The following is a 14,012-nucleotide window of genomic DNA, read 5'->3' as shown; positions in this document are numbered from 1 at the left end:
TGAGCGTGACCAGGATTGAAGCCAGGACGAGGCTGACCAGTGCTGAGCCACCTAATGTGGCATTGGGAGTGCCCGGTAGTGATTCAGGTGACACAGAAGGATGGGGGACGGGACACAAACTATCCTCGGTGGTCTGGCTCTCACTCTCAACTGCCCTCTGAGCAGCTGCTACTCAGGCTTTAGGATCAGGTGTCTCCCTGGTCCTGGCCTGGCCCGTGAACTGGGGGAGACTCTAGCAGGTTCTCTGGCCTCCACTCTGTGTGTACCCTACTGAACAATGGCAGAGTGGGGTCTCTTCTGACTATGAGGACTCTAGTCAAGTTTTATAGAACATAGTACAAATTTAGGATGTCATTGTACATCTCGTGGGCCCCAGAGGTAATCACGTGCCACTCGGGAGGGGAGACAGCCGCCTTAGACAGCACAGTCCTGCGGGAATTCCTCTTCTCCTTGGGTACAGGCAGCCTAGATGGGCCCCAGGGCCTGTGCCTCGTCTGGTTTCCTCGATTAGGTGTCCCCGCATCCTGAAGGGCTGCCTGAGGCTTCCTGAAGAAGGGACCAGGCCCCTGCTGCCCCAGGCCCTGCCCTCCTGAGGGTTTTATAGGTTTTTCATTCTGTTGTCATGCCAAGGACGGGACCACAGTGCCTGTGGGGCCACAGAGGAGACCTGAAGTAGGGGGAGGACGGTAATGAGGTCACAAGACCACCTCACCCTTAATCAGGTGTTCTCTGCATGTCTCAGTCGGACCACCTCAGCCCCACGGCCAGGATTCGGGGAGGTCCTGAGTCAGGCCAGGACAGCCCCCAGGCAGAATGGGTTAGGACACTGGTTGTGTTCAAACCCCAAGAGTGTGACTGTGATACCAAACTTCGGAAACCAAGGCTCATTTTCTGACCTGAGAGCTGCTTGGAAGAAGCTGGGGGCTCCTCTCTTCCTCCTCAGCCATGTGGTCTGAGCGCACAAGAGGTTTGAATGCATTTGGAGTCTCAGAGTCGAGGAAATTTGCATAAATCTAGCAAGCACACATCCAAGGGACTGGAAAGGAATAAGAGAGGCCGGGGTTAGCCTGGCCCAGCTGTGGTTCTCAGAAGACAGAGCGCTGGGCACATCCACCATGGCCTGGACCCCTCTCTCACTCCTTGTCCTCACTCTCTGCACAGGAGCTACCCCCGGTCCCGCCCACACACACAGCCCCACAGGACCTGAGCTGAGACTGCCCGAAAGCCTGAGCTCAGGTACAGCACAGCCTGGGATTGGGACCCTGCGATTGAGTCTCTGGACCTCATTGCAACCTCTCCTCTTCTGCCTCTTCAGGCTCCATGGCCTCCAGTGGCCTGACTCAGCCGCCCTGTGTGTCAGTGGCCCTGGGACAGACGGCTACCATCACCTGCCCTGGAGAGGACTTGGAAGATATTAATGGACGCTGGTACCAGCACAAGCCAGGCCAAGCCCCTGTATTGGTCGTTTTTGAGGCTAGTATTTGGTCCTCAGAGATCCCTACACAATTCTCTGGCTCCAAGTCAGGGAACACGGCCACCCTGACCATCAGCGGGGCCCGGGCCAAGGACGAGGCTGACTATTACTGTCAGTCATCAGACAGCGGTGCTGATGCTCATGGTGACACAGGCAGATGGGGAAGTGAGACGCAAACCCCTTCCCCGTCTGTGTCCCACTCTCCTCCAGCCCCAGGAGGCCTATGCACAGAGCAGGGAGCGGGTCTGGCCCAGGTCCCCAGGTCTGAGATGCCCAGTCTGTCCCCTTCCTCCCAGCCCTCCAGGCAGGCTGCACCGGGTGGATCGGCAGGGAATGTGTAATCAGTCATTAGAACTCCATTTCCTCTGGGACTGTGGGTGGAGGAAGGACTAAACATGTGAGAAGCAGAAACGGAAGACATTTTGTAAAGAACAACTCTTTTAAAACTTCCCAAATCATATGGTCTGAAATTTAAAAATACAGGAGACACACTGACAGGAGATATCATGCTGCAAAAGAAGAGATTAGGGACTGTGATGTCACAGCGATGGAAAGTAGTCAAAATGAAACACACAGCGAAATCAATGAATAATCAAATTAATGAAGGCTCAGTGCCTGGAGGACACCTACACGCCACCCAGACAGTGTGCAAGTAAGTGTACAGACTGCGGGAGGGAAGGGAAGGGACTGAGGGTAAATTCAAAAATCTGTGAAGAAATAATGTACAAAAAGGAGCAAGATGGAAGAGGACTAGGAGACCTGGATTTCCTCTCCTCTCAGGAATTCAGCTGGATGGGAATCAAACCATTCTGAACACCTACAAACTCAACAGGAGATCAGCGAGAAGAATAGCAACAGCTCTCTGAACAGAAAAGCGACCACTTTCTGGAAGGTAGGACGTGCGGAGAAATGAATCTGAGGTGATATTCGAAATTCGGGAGGATAGACGGCGGGGGAGGGGGCTCCGTCGGCCACTTCTGGCAAATGATAGAACCACGGAGCACAAAATCGGAACTTTTAAAAGTCTGCTCCGCTGAGGGACGTCACTCTGGTGGCTAAGTGGGGGGGTGGAAGCCTCGCGGGACAGTGTGGTCTCAGGACAGTCGGGGTCACAGAAAGACCAGGGGTGCCTGAGTGCGGCAGAGCTCCCAGGTATCGGAGCGGGGAAGCCTGCTGCAGAGACGGAGCCGAGGTGTGGGCTCTCAGCTCGGGGTTGCCATAAACCGTGATCCGGGGCACAGTCGGGCCACTGTTCCTCCAGCAGGGACCCAACAAGCGGCAGATCCGGGGATACTCACCTTCCTCCCCCGGGAGGAGCAGGGTGGGAGCGCACCGCAGGGATCTGCTGGGTTTGGAGACTCCACCCAGGGACAGGTGCCAGAGATAGAAACGCGCGGTCACAGGCCAGGCGAGCACGGAGTGCGGCCGGAGACGGGGGAGACGGGAGTGACTGACAGCTTTTCTCTGGGGGCTCACTGAGGAGTGGGGCCCCGAGTTCTCGGCTCCTCCGGGGCGGAGACTGGGAGGCCACCATTTTCACTCTCCGCCTCCAGAGCTGTACGGAAAGCTCGCAGGGAACAAAAGCTCCAGAGAGCAACCGGAGCAGATTACTTAGCCCGGACCTGCAAGGGTGGGGCAATTCCACCTCCGGCAAAGACATTTGGAAACCACGGCAACAGGCCCCTCCCCCAGAAGAGCAGCGAGAACAGCCAGCCAAGACCAAGTTTACCCATCAATGAGAACGGCAGAACTCCAGCGCTAGGGGAATACTGCACATAGAATTTATGGCTTTTTTACCATGATTCTTTAGTCTTTAAAAATTAATTTTTTTAACTATCTTTTTTTTTTTAATTTTTCTTTTTCCCATTTTCAACCAACATCTTATCAATCCCTTTTTTAAAAAACATTTTTATTTTTTATTTTTAGAGTCATATTCTATCCCTTCATAGTAGTTACCCATATTTTTGGCATATGTATAAGTTGTTCTCTCTTTAAAATTTTGAGATAGTTTCTTCTAACAGATTAAAATATACCCTAAATCTCTAGTATATGGTTTTTTTCTACTCCCCTGCCTGATCACATTCTCTCCCTTTTTTTTTCTTTTTTCTTTTTTTAAATCCTCTTCTTTCTTTTTTCAAACAACTTCTTATCAATTCCTTTTATAAAATTTTTTATACTTTCCATCTTTACAGTCATATTCCATCCCTTCATCATATCAACCCTTATTTTTATACATATATAAGTTTTTCTTTCCTTAAAATCATGGGAGGCACTTTCTTCTAACAGACCAAAATACACCCAAAATCTAGTGGGTGGCACTGATCTATATACCAGCCTGATCATATTTGATCACATTCTGTTCTTTTTGTTGTTGTTGTTTTGTTTTGTTCTGTTTTTGTTTGTTTTTATCTTTATCTTTTTCTTATTCTTTTTTTTCTTTTTCTTTTTTTTCCTCTTCTTTTTTCTCTCTTTCCCTTTCATTTCCCACTGCTTCAGGTCTTTTCTGATTTGTTTAGAGTATATTTTCTGGGGGCATTGTTACTCTGCTAGCATTTTGTTCTCTCATTAATCTATTCTCCTCTGCACAAAATGACAAGACGGAAAAAATCACCTCAACAAAAAGAACAAGAGGTAGTACCGACTGCCAGGGACCTACTCAATACGGACATTAGTACGATGTCAGATCTAGAGTTCAGAATCATCACTTTAAAGATATTAGCTGGGCTAGAGAAAAGCATGGAAGTTTTTAGAGAAACCCTTTCTGGAGAAGTAAAAGAACGAAAATCTAACCAAGTAGAAATCAAAAAGGCTATTAATGAGGTGCAAAAAAAATGGGGGCACTAACTGCTAGGATAAATGAGGCAGAAGAGAGAATCAGTGATATACAAGACCAAATGATGGAAAATAAAGAAGCTGAGAAAAAGAGAGATAAACAACTACTGGATCACGAGGGCAGAATTCGAGAGATAAGCAACACCGTAAGATGAAACAACATTAGAATAATGGGGATCCCAGAAGAAGAAGAAAGAGAGAGAGGGGCAGAAGGTATAATGGAGCAAATTATAGCAGAGAACTTCCCTAATTTGGGGAAGGAAACAGGCCTCAAAATCCAGGAAGCACAGAGAACCCCTCTCAAAATCAATAAAAATAGGTCAACACCCTGACATCTAATAGTAAAACTTACGAGTCTCAGAGACAAAGAGAAAATGCTGAAAGCAGCTCGGGAGAAGAGATATGTAAACTACAATGGTAGAAACATTAGATTGGCAACAGACCTATCAACAGAGACCTGGCAGGCCAGAAAGGACTGGCAGGATATATTGAGAGCACTAAATGAGAAAAATATGCAGCCAAGAATACTAGATCCAGCTAGGCTGTCATTGAAAATTGAAGGAGAGAGAAAAAGCTTCCAGGACAAACAAAAACTAAAGGAATTTGCAAACCCAAAGCCAGCCCTATGAGAAATCTTGAAAGGGGTCCTCTAAGCAAAGAGAGAGGCTAAAAGCAACATAGACCAGAAAGGAACACAGACAATATACAGTAACAGTCACCTTACAGGCAATACAATGGCACTAAATTCCTATCTTTCAATAATTACCGTGAATGTAAATGGGCTAAATTCCCCAATCAAAAGACACAGGCTATCAGATTGGATTAAAAAACAAGACCCATCGATATGCTGTCTGCAAGAGAATCATTTTAGACCCAAAGACACCCCCAGATTGAAAGTGAGGGGGTGGAAAACCATTTACCATGCTAATGGACACCAAAAGAAAGCTGGGATGGCAATCCTTATATCAGACAAATTAGATTTTAAACCAAAGACTGTAATAAGAGATGAGGAAGGACACTATATCCTACTTAAAGGGTCTATCCAAAAAGAAGATCTAACAATTGTAGATATCTATGCCCCTAACATGGGAGCGGCCAATTATATAAGGCAATTAATAACAAAACCAAAAAACACATTGACAACAATACAATAATAGTGGGGGGCTTTAACACCCCCCTCACTGAAATAGACAGATCGTCTAAGCAAAAGATCAACAAGGAAATAAAGACTTTAAATGACACACTGGACCAAATGGACTTCACAGACATATTCAGAACATTCCATCCCAAAGCAACGGAATACACATTCTTCTCTAGTGCCCATGGAACATTCTCCAGAATAGATCACATCCTCGGACATAAATCAGGTCTCAGCCGGTACCAAAAGATTGGGATCATTCCCTGCCTATTTTCAGACCACAATGCTTTGAAACTAGAACTCAATCACAAGAGGAAAGTTGGGAAGAACTCAAATACATGGAGGCTAAAGAGCATCCTACTGAAGAATGAATGGGTCAACCAGGAAATTAAAGAAGAATTTAAAAAACTCATGGAAACCAATGAAAATGAAAACACAACGATTCAAACTCTTTGGGATGCAGCAAAGTCGTTCCAAGAGGAAAGTATATAGCAATACAAGCCTTTCTCAAGAAACAAGAAAGATCTCAAGTACACAACCTAACCCTCCACCTAAAGGAGCTGGAGAAAGAACAGCAAATAAAGTCTAAACCCAGCAGGAGAAGAGAAATAATAAAGATCAGAGCAGAAATCAATGAAATAGAAACTAAAAGAACAGTAGAACAGATCAATGAAACTAGGAGCTGGTTCTTTGAAAGAATTAACAAGATGGATAAACCCCTGGCCAGACTTATCAAAAAGAAAAGAGAAATGACCCAAATCAACAAAATCATGAATGAAAGAGGAGAGATCACAACCAACACCAAAGAAATACAAACAATTATAACAACATATTATGAGCAACTCTATGCCAGCAAATTTGATAACCTGGAAGAAAAGGATGCATTCCTAGAGATGTATCAACTACCAAAACTGAACCAGGATGAAATAGACAACCTGAACAGACCTATAACCACTAAGGAAATTGAAGCAGCCATCAAAAATCTCCCAAAAAACAAAAGCCCAGGGCCAGATGGCTTTCCAGGGGAATTCTAACAAACATTTCAAGAAGAATTAATACCTATTCTTCTGGAACTGTTCCAAAAAAGAGAAATGGAAGGAAAACTTCCCAACTCATTTTATGAGGCCAGCATTACCTTGATCCCAAAACCAGACAAAGACCGCATCAAAAGGAGAATTACAGACCAATATCCCTGATGAACATGGATGCAAAAATTCTCACCAAAATACTAGCCAATAGGATCCAACAGTACATTAAAAGGATTATTCACCACCACCAAGTGGGATTTATCCCTGGGCTGCAAGGTTGGTTCAACATCCACAAATCAATCAATGTGATACCATACATTAACAAAAGAAAGAACAATAATCATATGATCCTCTCAATAGATGCAGAAAAAGCTTTTGACAAAGTACAGCACGCTTTCTTGATCAAAACTCTTCAGAGTATAGACATAGAGGGTACATACCTCGATATCATAAAAGCCATCAATGATAAACCTACAGCGAATATCATTCTCAATGGGGAAAAACTGAGAGCTTTCCCCCTAAGGTCAGGAACGAGGCAGGGATGTCCACTATCACCACTGCTATTGAACATAGTATTGGAAGTCCTAGCCACAGCAATCACACAACAAAAAGAAATCAAAGGCATCCAAATCGGCAAAGAAGTCAAACTCTCACTCTTTGCAGATAATATGATACTTTATGTGGAAAACCCCAAAGACTCCACCCCAAAACTGCTAGAACTCATACAGGAATTCAGTAAAGTGGCAGGATATAAAATCGATGCACAGAAGTCAGTGGCATTCCTATACAGCAACAATAAGACAGAAGAAAGAGAAATTAAGGAGTCGATCCCATTTACAATTGCACCCAAAACCATAAGATACCTAGGAATAAATCTAACCAAAGAGACAAAGTATCAGTACTCAGAAAACTATAAAATACTCAAGAAAGAAATTGAGGAAGACACAAAGAAATGGAAAAACGTTCCATGCTCATGGATTGGAAGAACAAATATTGTGAAGATGTCAATGCTACCTAGAGCAATCTAAACATTCAATGCAATCCCCATCAAAATACCATCCACTTTTTTCAGAGAAATGGAACAAATCATCCTAAAATTTGTATGGAACCAGAAAAGACCCTGCATAGCCAGAGGAATGTTGAAAAAGCAAAGCAAAGCCGGTGGCATCACAATTCCGGACTTCCAGCTCTATTACAAAGCTGTCATCATCAAGACAGCATGGTACTGGCACAAAAACAGACACATAGATCAATGGAACAGAATGGAGAGCCCAAAAATGGACCCTCAACTCTATGGTCAAATCATTTTTGACAAAGTAGGAAAGAATGTCCAATGGAACAAAGACAGTCTCTTCAACAAATGGTGTTGGGAAAATTGGATAGCCACATGCAGAAGAATGAAACTGGACCATTTCCTTACACCACACACAAAAATAGACTCCATATGGTTGAAAGACCTCAATGTGAGACAGGAGTCCATCAAAATCCTAGAGGAGAACACAGGCAGCAACCTCTTCGACCTCAGCCGAAGCAACTTCTTCCTAGAAACATCGCCAAAGGCAAGGGAAGCAAGGGCAAAAATGAACTATTGGGACTTCATCAAGATAAAAAGCTTTTGCAAAGCAAAGGAAACAGTCAACAAAACCAAAAGACAACCGACAGAATGGGAGAAGATATTTGCAAATGCCATATCAGATAAAGGGCTAGTATCCAAAATCTATAAAGAACTCATCCAACTCAACACACAAAGAGCAAAGAATCCAATCAAGAAATAGGCAGAAGACATGAACAGACATTTTTCCAAAGAAGACATCCAAATGGCCAACAGACACATGAAAAAGTGCTCGATGTCGCTCGGCATCAGGGAAATCCAAATCAAAACCTCAATGAGATACCACCTCACACCAGTCAGAATGGCTAAAATTAACAAGTCAGGGAATGACAGATGTTGGCGGGGATGCGGAGAGAGGGGAACCCTCCTACACTGTTGGTGGGAATGCAAGCTGGTGTAGCCACTCTGGAAAACAGTATGGAGGTTCCTCAAAAAGTTGAAAATAGAGCTACCATAGATCCAGCAATTGCACTACTGGGTATTTACCCCAAAGATACAAAAGTAGGGATCCGAAAGGGTACGTGCACCCCGATGTTTATAGCAGCAATGTCCACAATAGCCAAACTGTGGAAAGAGCCAAGATGTCCATCGACAGATGAATGGATAAAGAAGAGGTGGTATATATATACAATGGAATATTATGCAGCCATCAAAAGGAATGAGATCTTGCCATTTGCAACAACGTGGATGGAACTGGAGGGTATTATGTTGAGCGAAATAAGTCAAACAGAGAAAGACATGTATCATATGACCTCAATGATATGAGGAATTCTTAATCGCAGGAAACGAACTGAGGATTGCTAGAGTGGGGGGTGGGGTGGGAGGGAGGGGGTGACTGGGTAATAGACACTGGGGAGGATATGTGCTCTGGTAAGCGCTGTGAATTGTGCAAGACTGTTGAATCTCAGATCTGTACCTCTGAAACAAATAATGCAATATATATTAAGAAGAAAAAAAAAAAAGAAGAAGAAGAAGGTAGCAGGAGGGGAAGAATGAAGGGGGGGAAATCAGAGGGGTAGATGAACCATGAGAAATGATGGACTCTGAAAAACAAACTGAGGGTTCTAGAGGGGAGGGGGGTGGGAGGATGGGTTAGCCTGGTGATGGGTATTGAGGAGGGCACATTCTGCATGGAGCACTGGGTGTTATGCACAAACAATGAATCATGGAACACTACATCTAAAACTAATGATGTAATGTATGGGGTTTAACATAAGAATTAAAAAATTTTTTAAAAAATTAAATAAATAAATAAATAAGAAATAATGTACAAAAACCCTTCAAATTTGGAGAAACCCAAGAACCAAGATATGGAAGAAGCTCAACGAAGCTCAGGCACAGGGAACGTGGGAGACAGCCCAGCGCACATCGTATGAAATTTCTACAAACCAGCGATGCAGATACTCTCACAGCCAGAGAGGAGAGTCCTCTTCTGTACAGAAAAACCAGCGTTGAGCTGGGAGCACCTTTCTCATCATGAACCATGTAAAGTGGAAAAAAGGAGAGCAGTGTCTTCAAATTCTAATAGGAAATATCTGTCATCTTCAGTCTTTACTGACAAAAATGACATTGAAAGTAAAGACAAAATTAACCCATCTCAGACTGCAAACCTCCCAGAACTGCTCACCCCCAGACCCTCAGCACAGGCGACAGTGAAGGACAGCCCTCGGACGGAAGGAAAGGGTGACAGAGGGAAATGTGAGTTGACACAAACTATAATAAGCTTGGGAAATCTTAACTACATGGATAAACCTAAAACAAATTTTAGTGGTTAATGTCTGTAAACACAATCATGTGCATAAAGCAAAAACAACAGCAACCTGCTTGATTTATAATGGAGGAACAAGTAAAACACATGACGCTGAGAGCAGAAATGATGAGCGAGATGAGACCATGTTATGAGGTCCTCATCCTGCATGTGAGTGATGTTGGGTCACTGGGAGGAACTCGGATAAGGTACGAGGTGAGGGCTGCAAATCCACAAGAAACCATTAAAATAACATCACTTGAACCACAAGGAATTATAGCTACTGAAGTGCAGACTTAGGAATGTCTAGAGGGTGCAGATCCAATAGGACATGGATGTCATGTTCATGTATGTGTGTATTTATCTGTGATGCACAGAGAGACAGAGACAGTGGGAGAGACACTCACGTTGTGAATGGGCCCAGGCCAAGTGAGTAGCGCAGGCCTGAGTGTAGGACAACGTTAGCTACGTCATGCACGTGTGACTGTGAACCCAGGGAGTGAGGGTGGAGAGGGGGAAAAGAATATGAGGAAGTATTGGCCAAAAATCATCCAAATTCATGAAATCTCAAAACTTACAGATTCCAAATTCTTTAGAAACCACAAGCAATGACGTATGGGGGTGGGGAAACAAACCCCCATCAATGTCGCATTGTTTAAGGCAGAGAAAAAGAGTGTGAAAAGCCACGAGAGAGGAAAGACGCTGGATTCAGGGGAACAGTGACAAGGATTCAGACAGATTTCTCATGAGCAGAAATGCACACAGAGCCCAGTGGATTAACATCTTCAAAATACTGAGAAAAGCAAACAAAATGAAACCCCTTATCTCTTTATCCAGGGAAAATAGCCTTCAGTAATGAACGCTAAATAAAAAAATTGTTTCAGTATACCAGACTGACAGAATTAATCTTCAGCAGACCCATAACGCAGGAAATAACACTGGACTTCCCTCAGGCACGAGGAAGTGATTCCAGAAGAATCTGAATCTACAAAAATGCATGTAAGAGTCAGAAATGATAACTACAGGGATAAATATTCAGAAATTCTTGATTATTTATGACTCTTTGAAAAGTAAATCACTGTCTAGAGCATGTCTAATCATAGCATATGTTGGAATTTATTACGTAGCTAACAGTGATGGGTCTGACCTTCTTACCACAGCTCTGAGAAAGAAGAGAGAGCGGGACGTGAGCTCTAATGTCATGATTTCTCTGTCACGTGGTGTGGTGTCACCTGAACGTAGCCTGTGATGAGTCACAGATGACAGGACAGCAAGGAGTTACAGCTAATGAGCCAAACAGAGACATAGAATGGATCATAAAAGATATTCTGTCACTCAAAAACAAGAGATAAATGGAAAAGGCGAACAGAGAAGACATGGAGGAACAGAAAGTAAACAGCAAGATGGGATTTAGTAAACTGTGTTACTATTCACAGTCAGGAAATGGTCTAAACCCCACAAATAAAAGATAGATATTGTCAAATTGAGTTCAACAGCAATACCCAAGGAAAGAAACCTATACGAAATAAAATTATACTAAGTGCGAGATCAGGACAATATTGCCATTTATTCTGTTCCATCATTCGGTGTGTAAAAAATACCACAGAACAGAGAATCTGGGCAGATGAACTGAACTCTGACAAATGGTCAGGATGGAGTATTTCATGTCATGCGTATTTGAAACACTCACAAAAATGGAAGTAAATGATCACAGGCCACATTTCATGAGAACAGCGACAGAAATGCCCTCACCTGTCCATCCCCCCAGTTTTTAGGGTAGCAAACACAAGAGTGACAAGAGCCCCCTATGGATCCCAAAGGGAAGCACAGCTCCACATGAAGGGGATCCATGAAGCCCGCACAGAAGCAGAGATTCTCTCCAGCAGCCTGAGAAGGAGCATTTCCTCAGGAACCAGTGAGGGGATAAGGGACGCTTGGTGTGGCCAGGCTCAGCTGGGGTCTCAAGAGACAGGATCTGGGAATCCCACCATGGCCTGGATCCTCTTCTGTTCCCCCTCCTCACTCCCTGCCCAGGTGCTGCCCCAGGCTGTGACCACAGGCTCAACCCCCACAGGACCCTGATATGACCCTAAGCCTGAGCTCAGCCCAGATGGTGCTGAGGGGCTGGGACCCAGAGAATGAGCCCCACAGTCTCTTGAACCTGCAGGCCTTGTGTCTGCTACAGGACTAGATACATACTGTAGAGGGGCCACGAGACCCCTGTCACTCCCTCAAACTTGGAGTCCAGAGAGGACAAAGCAATAACACAGAGCAGAGCCAGCAGGACCCAGGCCAGGCCCCTGCACCCCCAGACAGCCTCCAAAGTCCCCACAGATTCTCCAGCTCTAATCCGAGACACAACCCTGCTGACTCTCCCCACGTGGAGGCTTAGGGGCTCCTTTATAGGCCAGGCCAGGATGGGGACGGCAGTGAGCCCAGGAACGGGAACTCTGCTGCCCAGCCTTGCCTCACCCTCCCTCCTTCCCATAGTGCTCACCTTCCACACCAAGGAGACCCGAGTCTGAAAGGAGCATGTCTGGGCTGCGCTCCTGGACTCGCCCCACTCTCCGCTCTTTTCCTGGGAAGCTAGCCTCTCTGAGCCTCAGCTTTACCTGCTGTGAAATGGGGAAGCTCACACTCATGTAAGACACACCTTTTTCGCATTAAATGATGCAAAATGTTGAAGAGTTTAAGTAATTCGGCAGGCGCGGTGGGGCCTCAGTGAGTTACCCTTGGTGTTGGCGTCTCCAGTCTGTCCCGGGGAAAAGGTTTCAGCCACACTGGGATCATGTGCAATTGTATCCAAGTCTGAAGGAGCAGATTCCACATCTCACCAAACCACAGACTAGGCTACTTTTACAAATCTCCCCACACCAAACTCCCGGAGATGTGGCTGGAAATATTAAAAAGTAGTGGAAATAACAATAAAATTAAAGGTTTGTCTGCTCAACTGAACTTAGCACCAGAAGCATCACCTGTTGCTCTGATGGGGATGCAGGAAGCATCGTTCGGGATTCCTAAATACACGGGAATCTGGTGGCTGTGGACATCACACAGGTTTGTCTGGCCATTAACCCTTTTCAGATGCACTACACTTGACCCTGCACTGTCCTTTCTGAAACAAGCCAGCGGGCTAGGCCAGGGCATTTTAACCCTGGGACGGGTAGAGGAATCGCACCTGTCCTCCCTCCTGCACCGTGTATGTGACCTTCTGGGCTGGGCTGGGCTGGGCAGGGGGGCAGCTGTCTGTGGGAGGCAGGACTCCCAGGTCCACACACCCCTCCTCAGGTAACAGGGGCTGTGGAGGGACCTGCAGGAGGGAAGCTCCTGCTCTGAGCCTCCTCCACCAGCAGGGGGCAGCAGGGCTGCATCAGAAGCCCCAGGACAGGCTGGGGTTGCCCAGGGGGAGCCTCACAGGGACACCCGGCCCCGGGGGTCAGCAGGGGTCCAGGGCTCAGTCCTCAGTAAGAAGTAGGGATGATCACTCCTATCTCCAGCAGCCGCAGGGACCTTGTTCTGAGGGGAGGACACACAGTGACCCCCAGGACACCGACGGGACTGACACAGTGAGCACCTCACATGGGAAATGCAGCCCCCTGCCCTGTACCCCAGGGTTCCGGAAGCGGACTCGTCCAAGCTGGGCCCGTCGAGAACACCCTGACCACTCACCTTCTGCCTCTGTTTCCCACCTCCAGGCGGAGTCGGTCCCAGGGTATAGCCTCTTTGTTCAAGAGGGTCTCAGGGGTTGGGAGGGGGAGCACTCGGAGCCCCTGGTGCCTGGAATGAGCATCCACAGCCTCCTTGTGACACTGTCTCCAGAGTGACGTGATTCTCACTACCTGAGGTCACAGCGCTGGTCCCTGAGCTGTCCATGCGTCAGTGACAGGATCCAGCTCCGGCAGGGACCCTGGCTCTGGCTCCAAAGCTCACCTGCCAGGTGGGAAGACATAACCCTGGGGACCCCGACAAGACATGGACCTTGATGGTGGTTTTTGAATTCGGGGATGGTTTCTCATGAAATTTGCATGATTGTATCTAATACTGATAAAAAAAAAAAAAGAAAAGAAAATTGTTGACTATTTTCTGTTGTAGGATACGGGGTGTCACAGAAATAAAAACACCACGTGACAATAGGCTAGAAGATGTGATGAGTCTCCAACAGCAGGTGGTGGGTTAACTAG

At 45.9% G+C, this 14,012-nt stretch overlaps 1 gene segment (V, D, J or C); it reads left to right on the top strand.

Moving 5' to 3' along the window:
* Positions 1-1,115: 1,115 nt before the first annotated feature.
* LOC117999760 lies at positions 1,116-13,655 on the top strand. The segment is given in 3 exon segments: positions 1,116-1,173; positions 1,316-1,728; positions 13,527-13,655. Coding segments are annotated over 3 exon segments (600 nt in total).
* The last annotated feature ends 357 nt before the right edge of the window (positions 13,656-14,012 follow it).

This window comes from Mirounga leonina, unplaced genomic scaffold (assembly GCF_011800145.1).
Source record: "Mirounga leonina isolate KUSES-001 unplaced genomic scaffold, KU_Mleo_1.0 Mir_481, whole genome shotgun sequence".
NCBI classification, from domain to species: domain Eukaryota; kingdom Metazoa; phylum Chordata; class Mammalia; order Carnivora; family Phocidae; genus Mirounga; species Mirounga leonina.
Note: the sequence above shows the minus strand (reverse complement) of the source record. Positions and strands in the feature narration are given on the sequence as shown.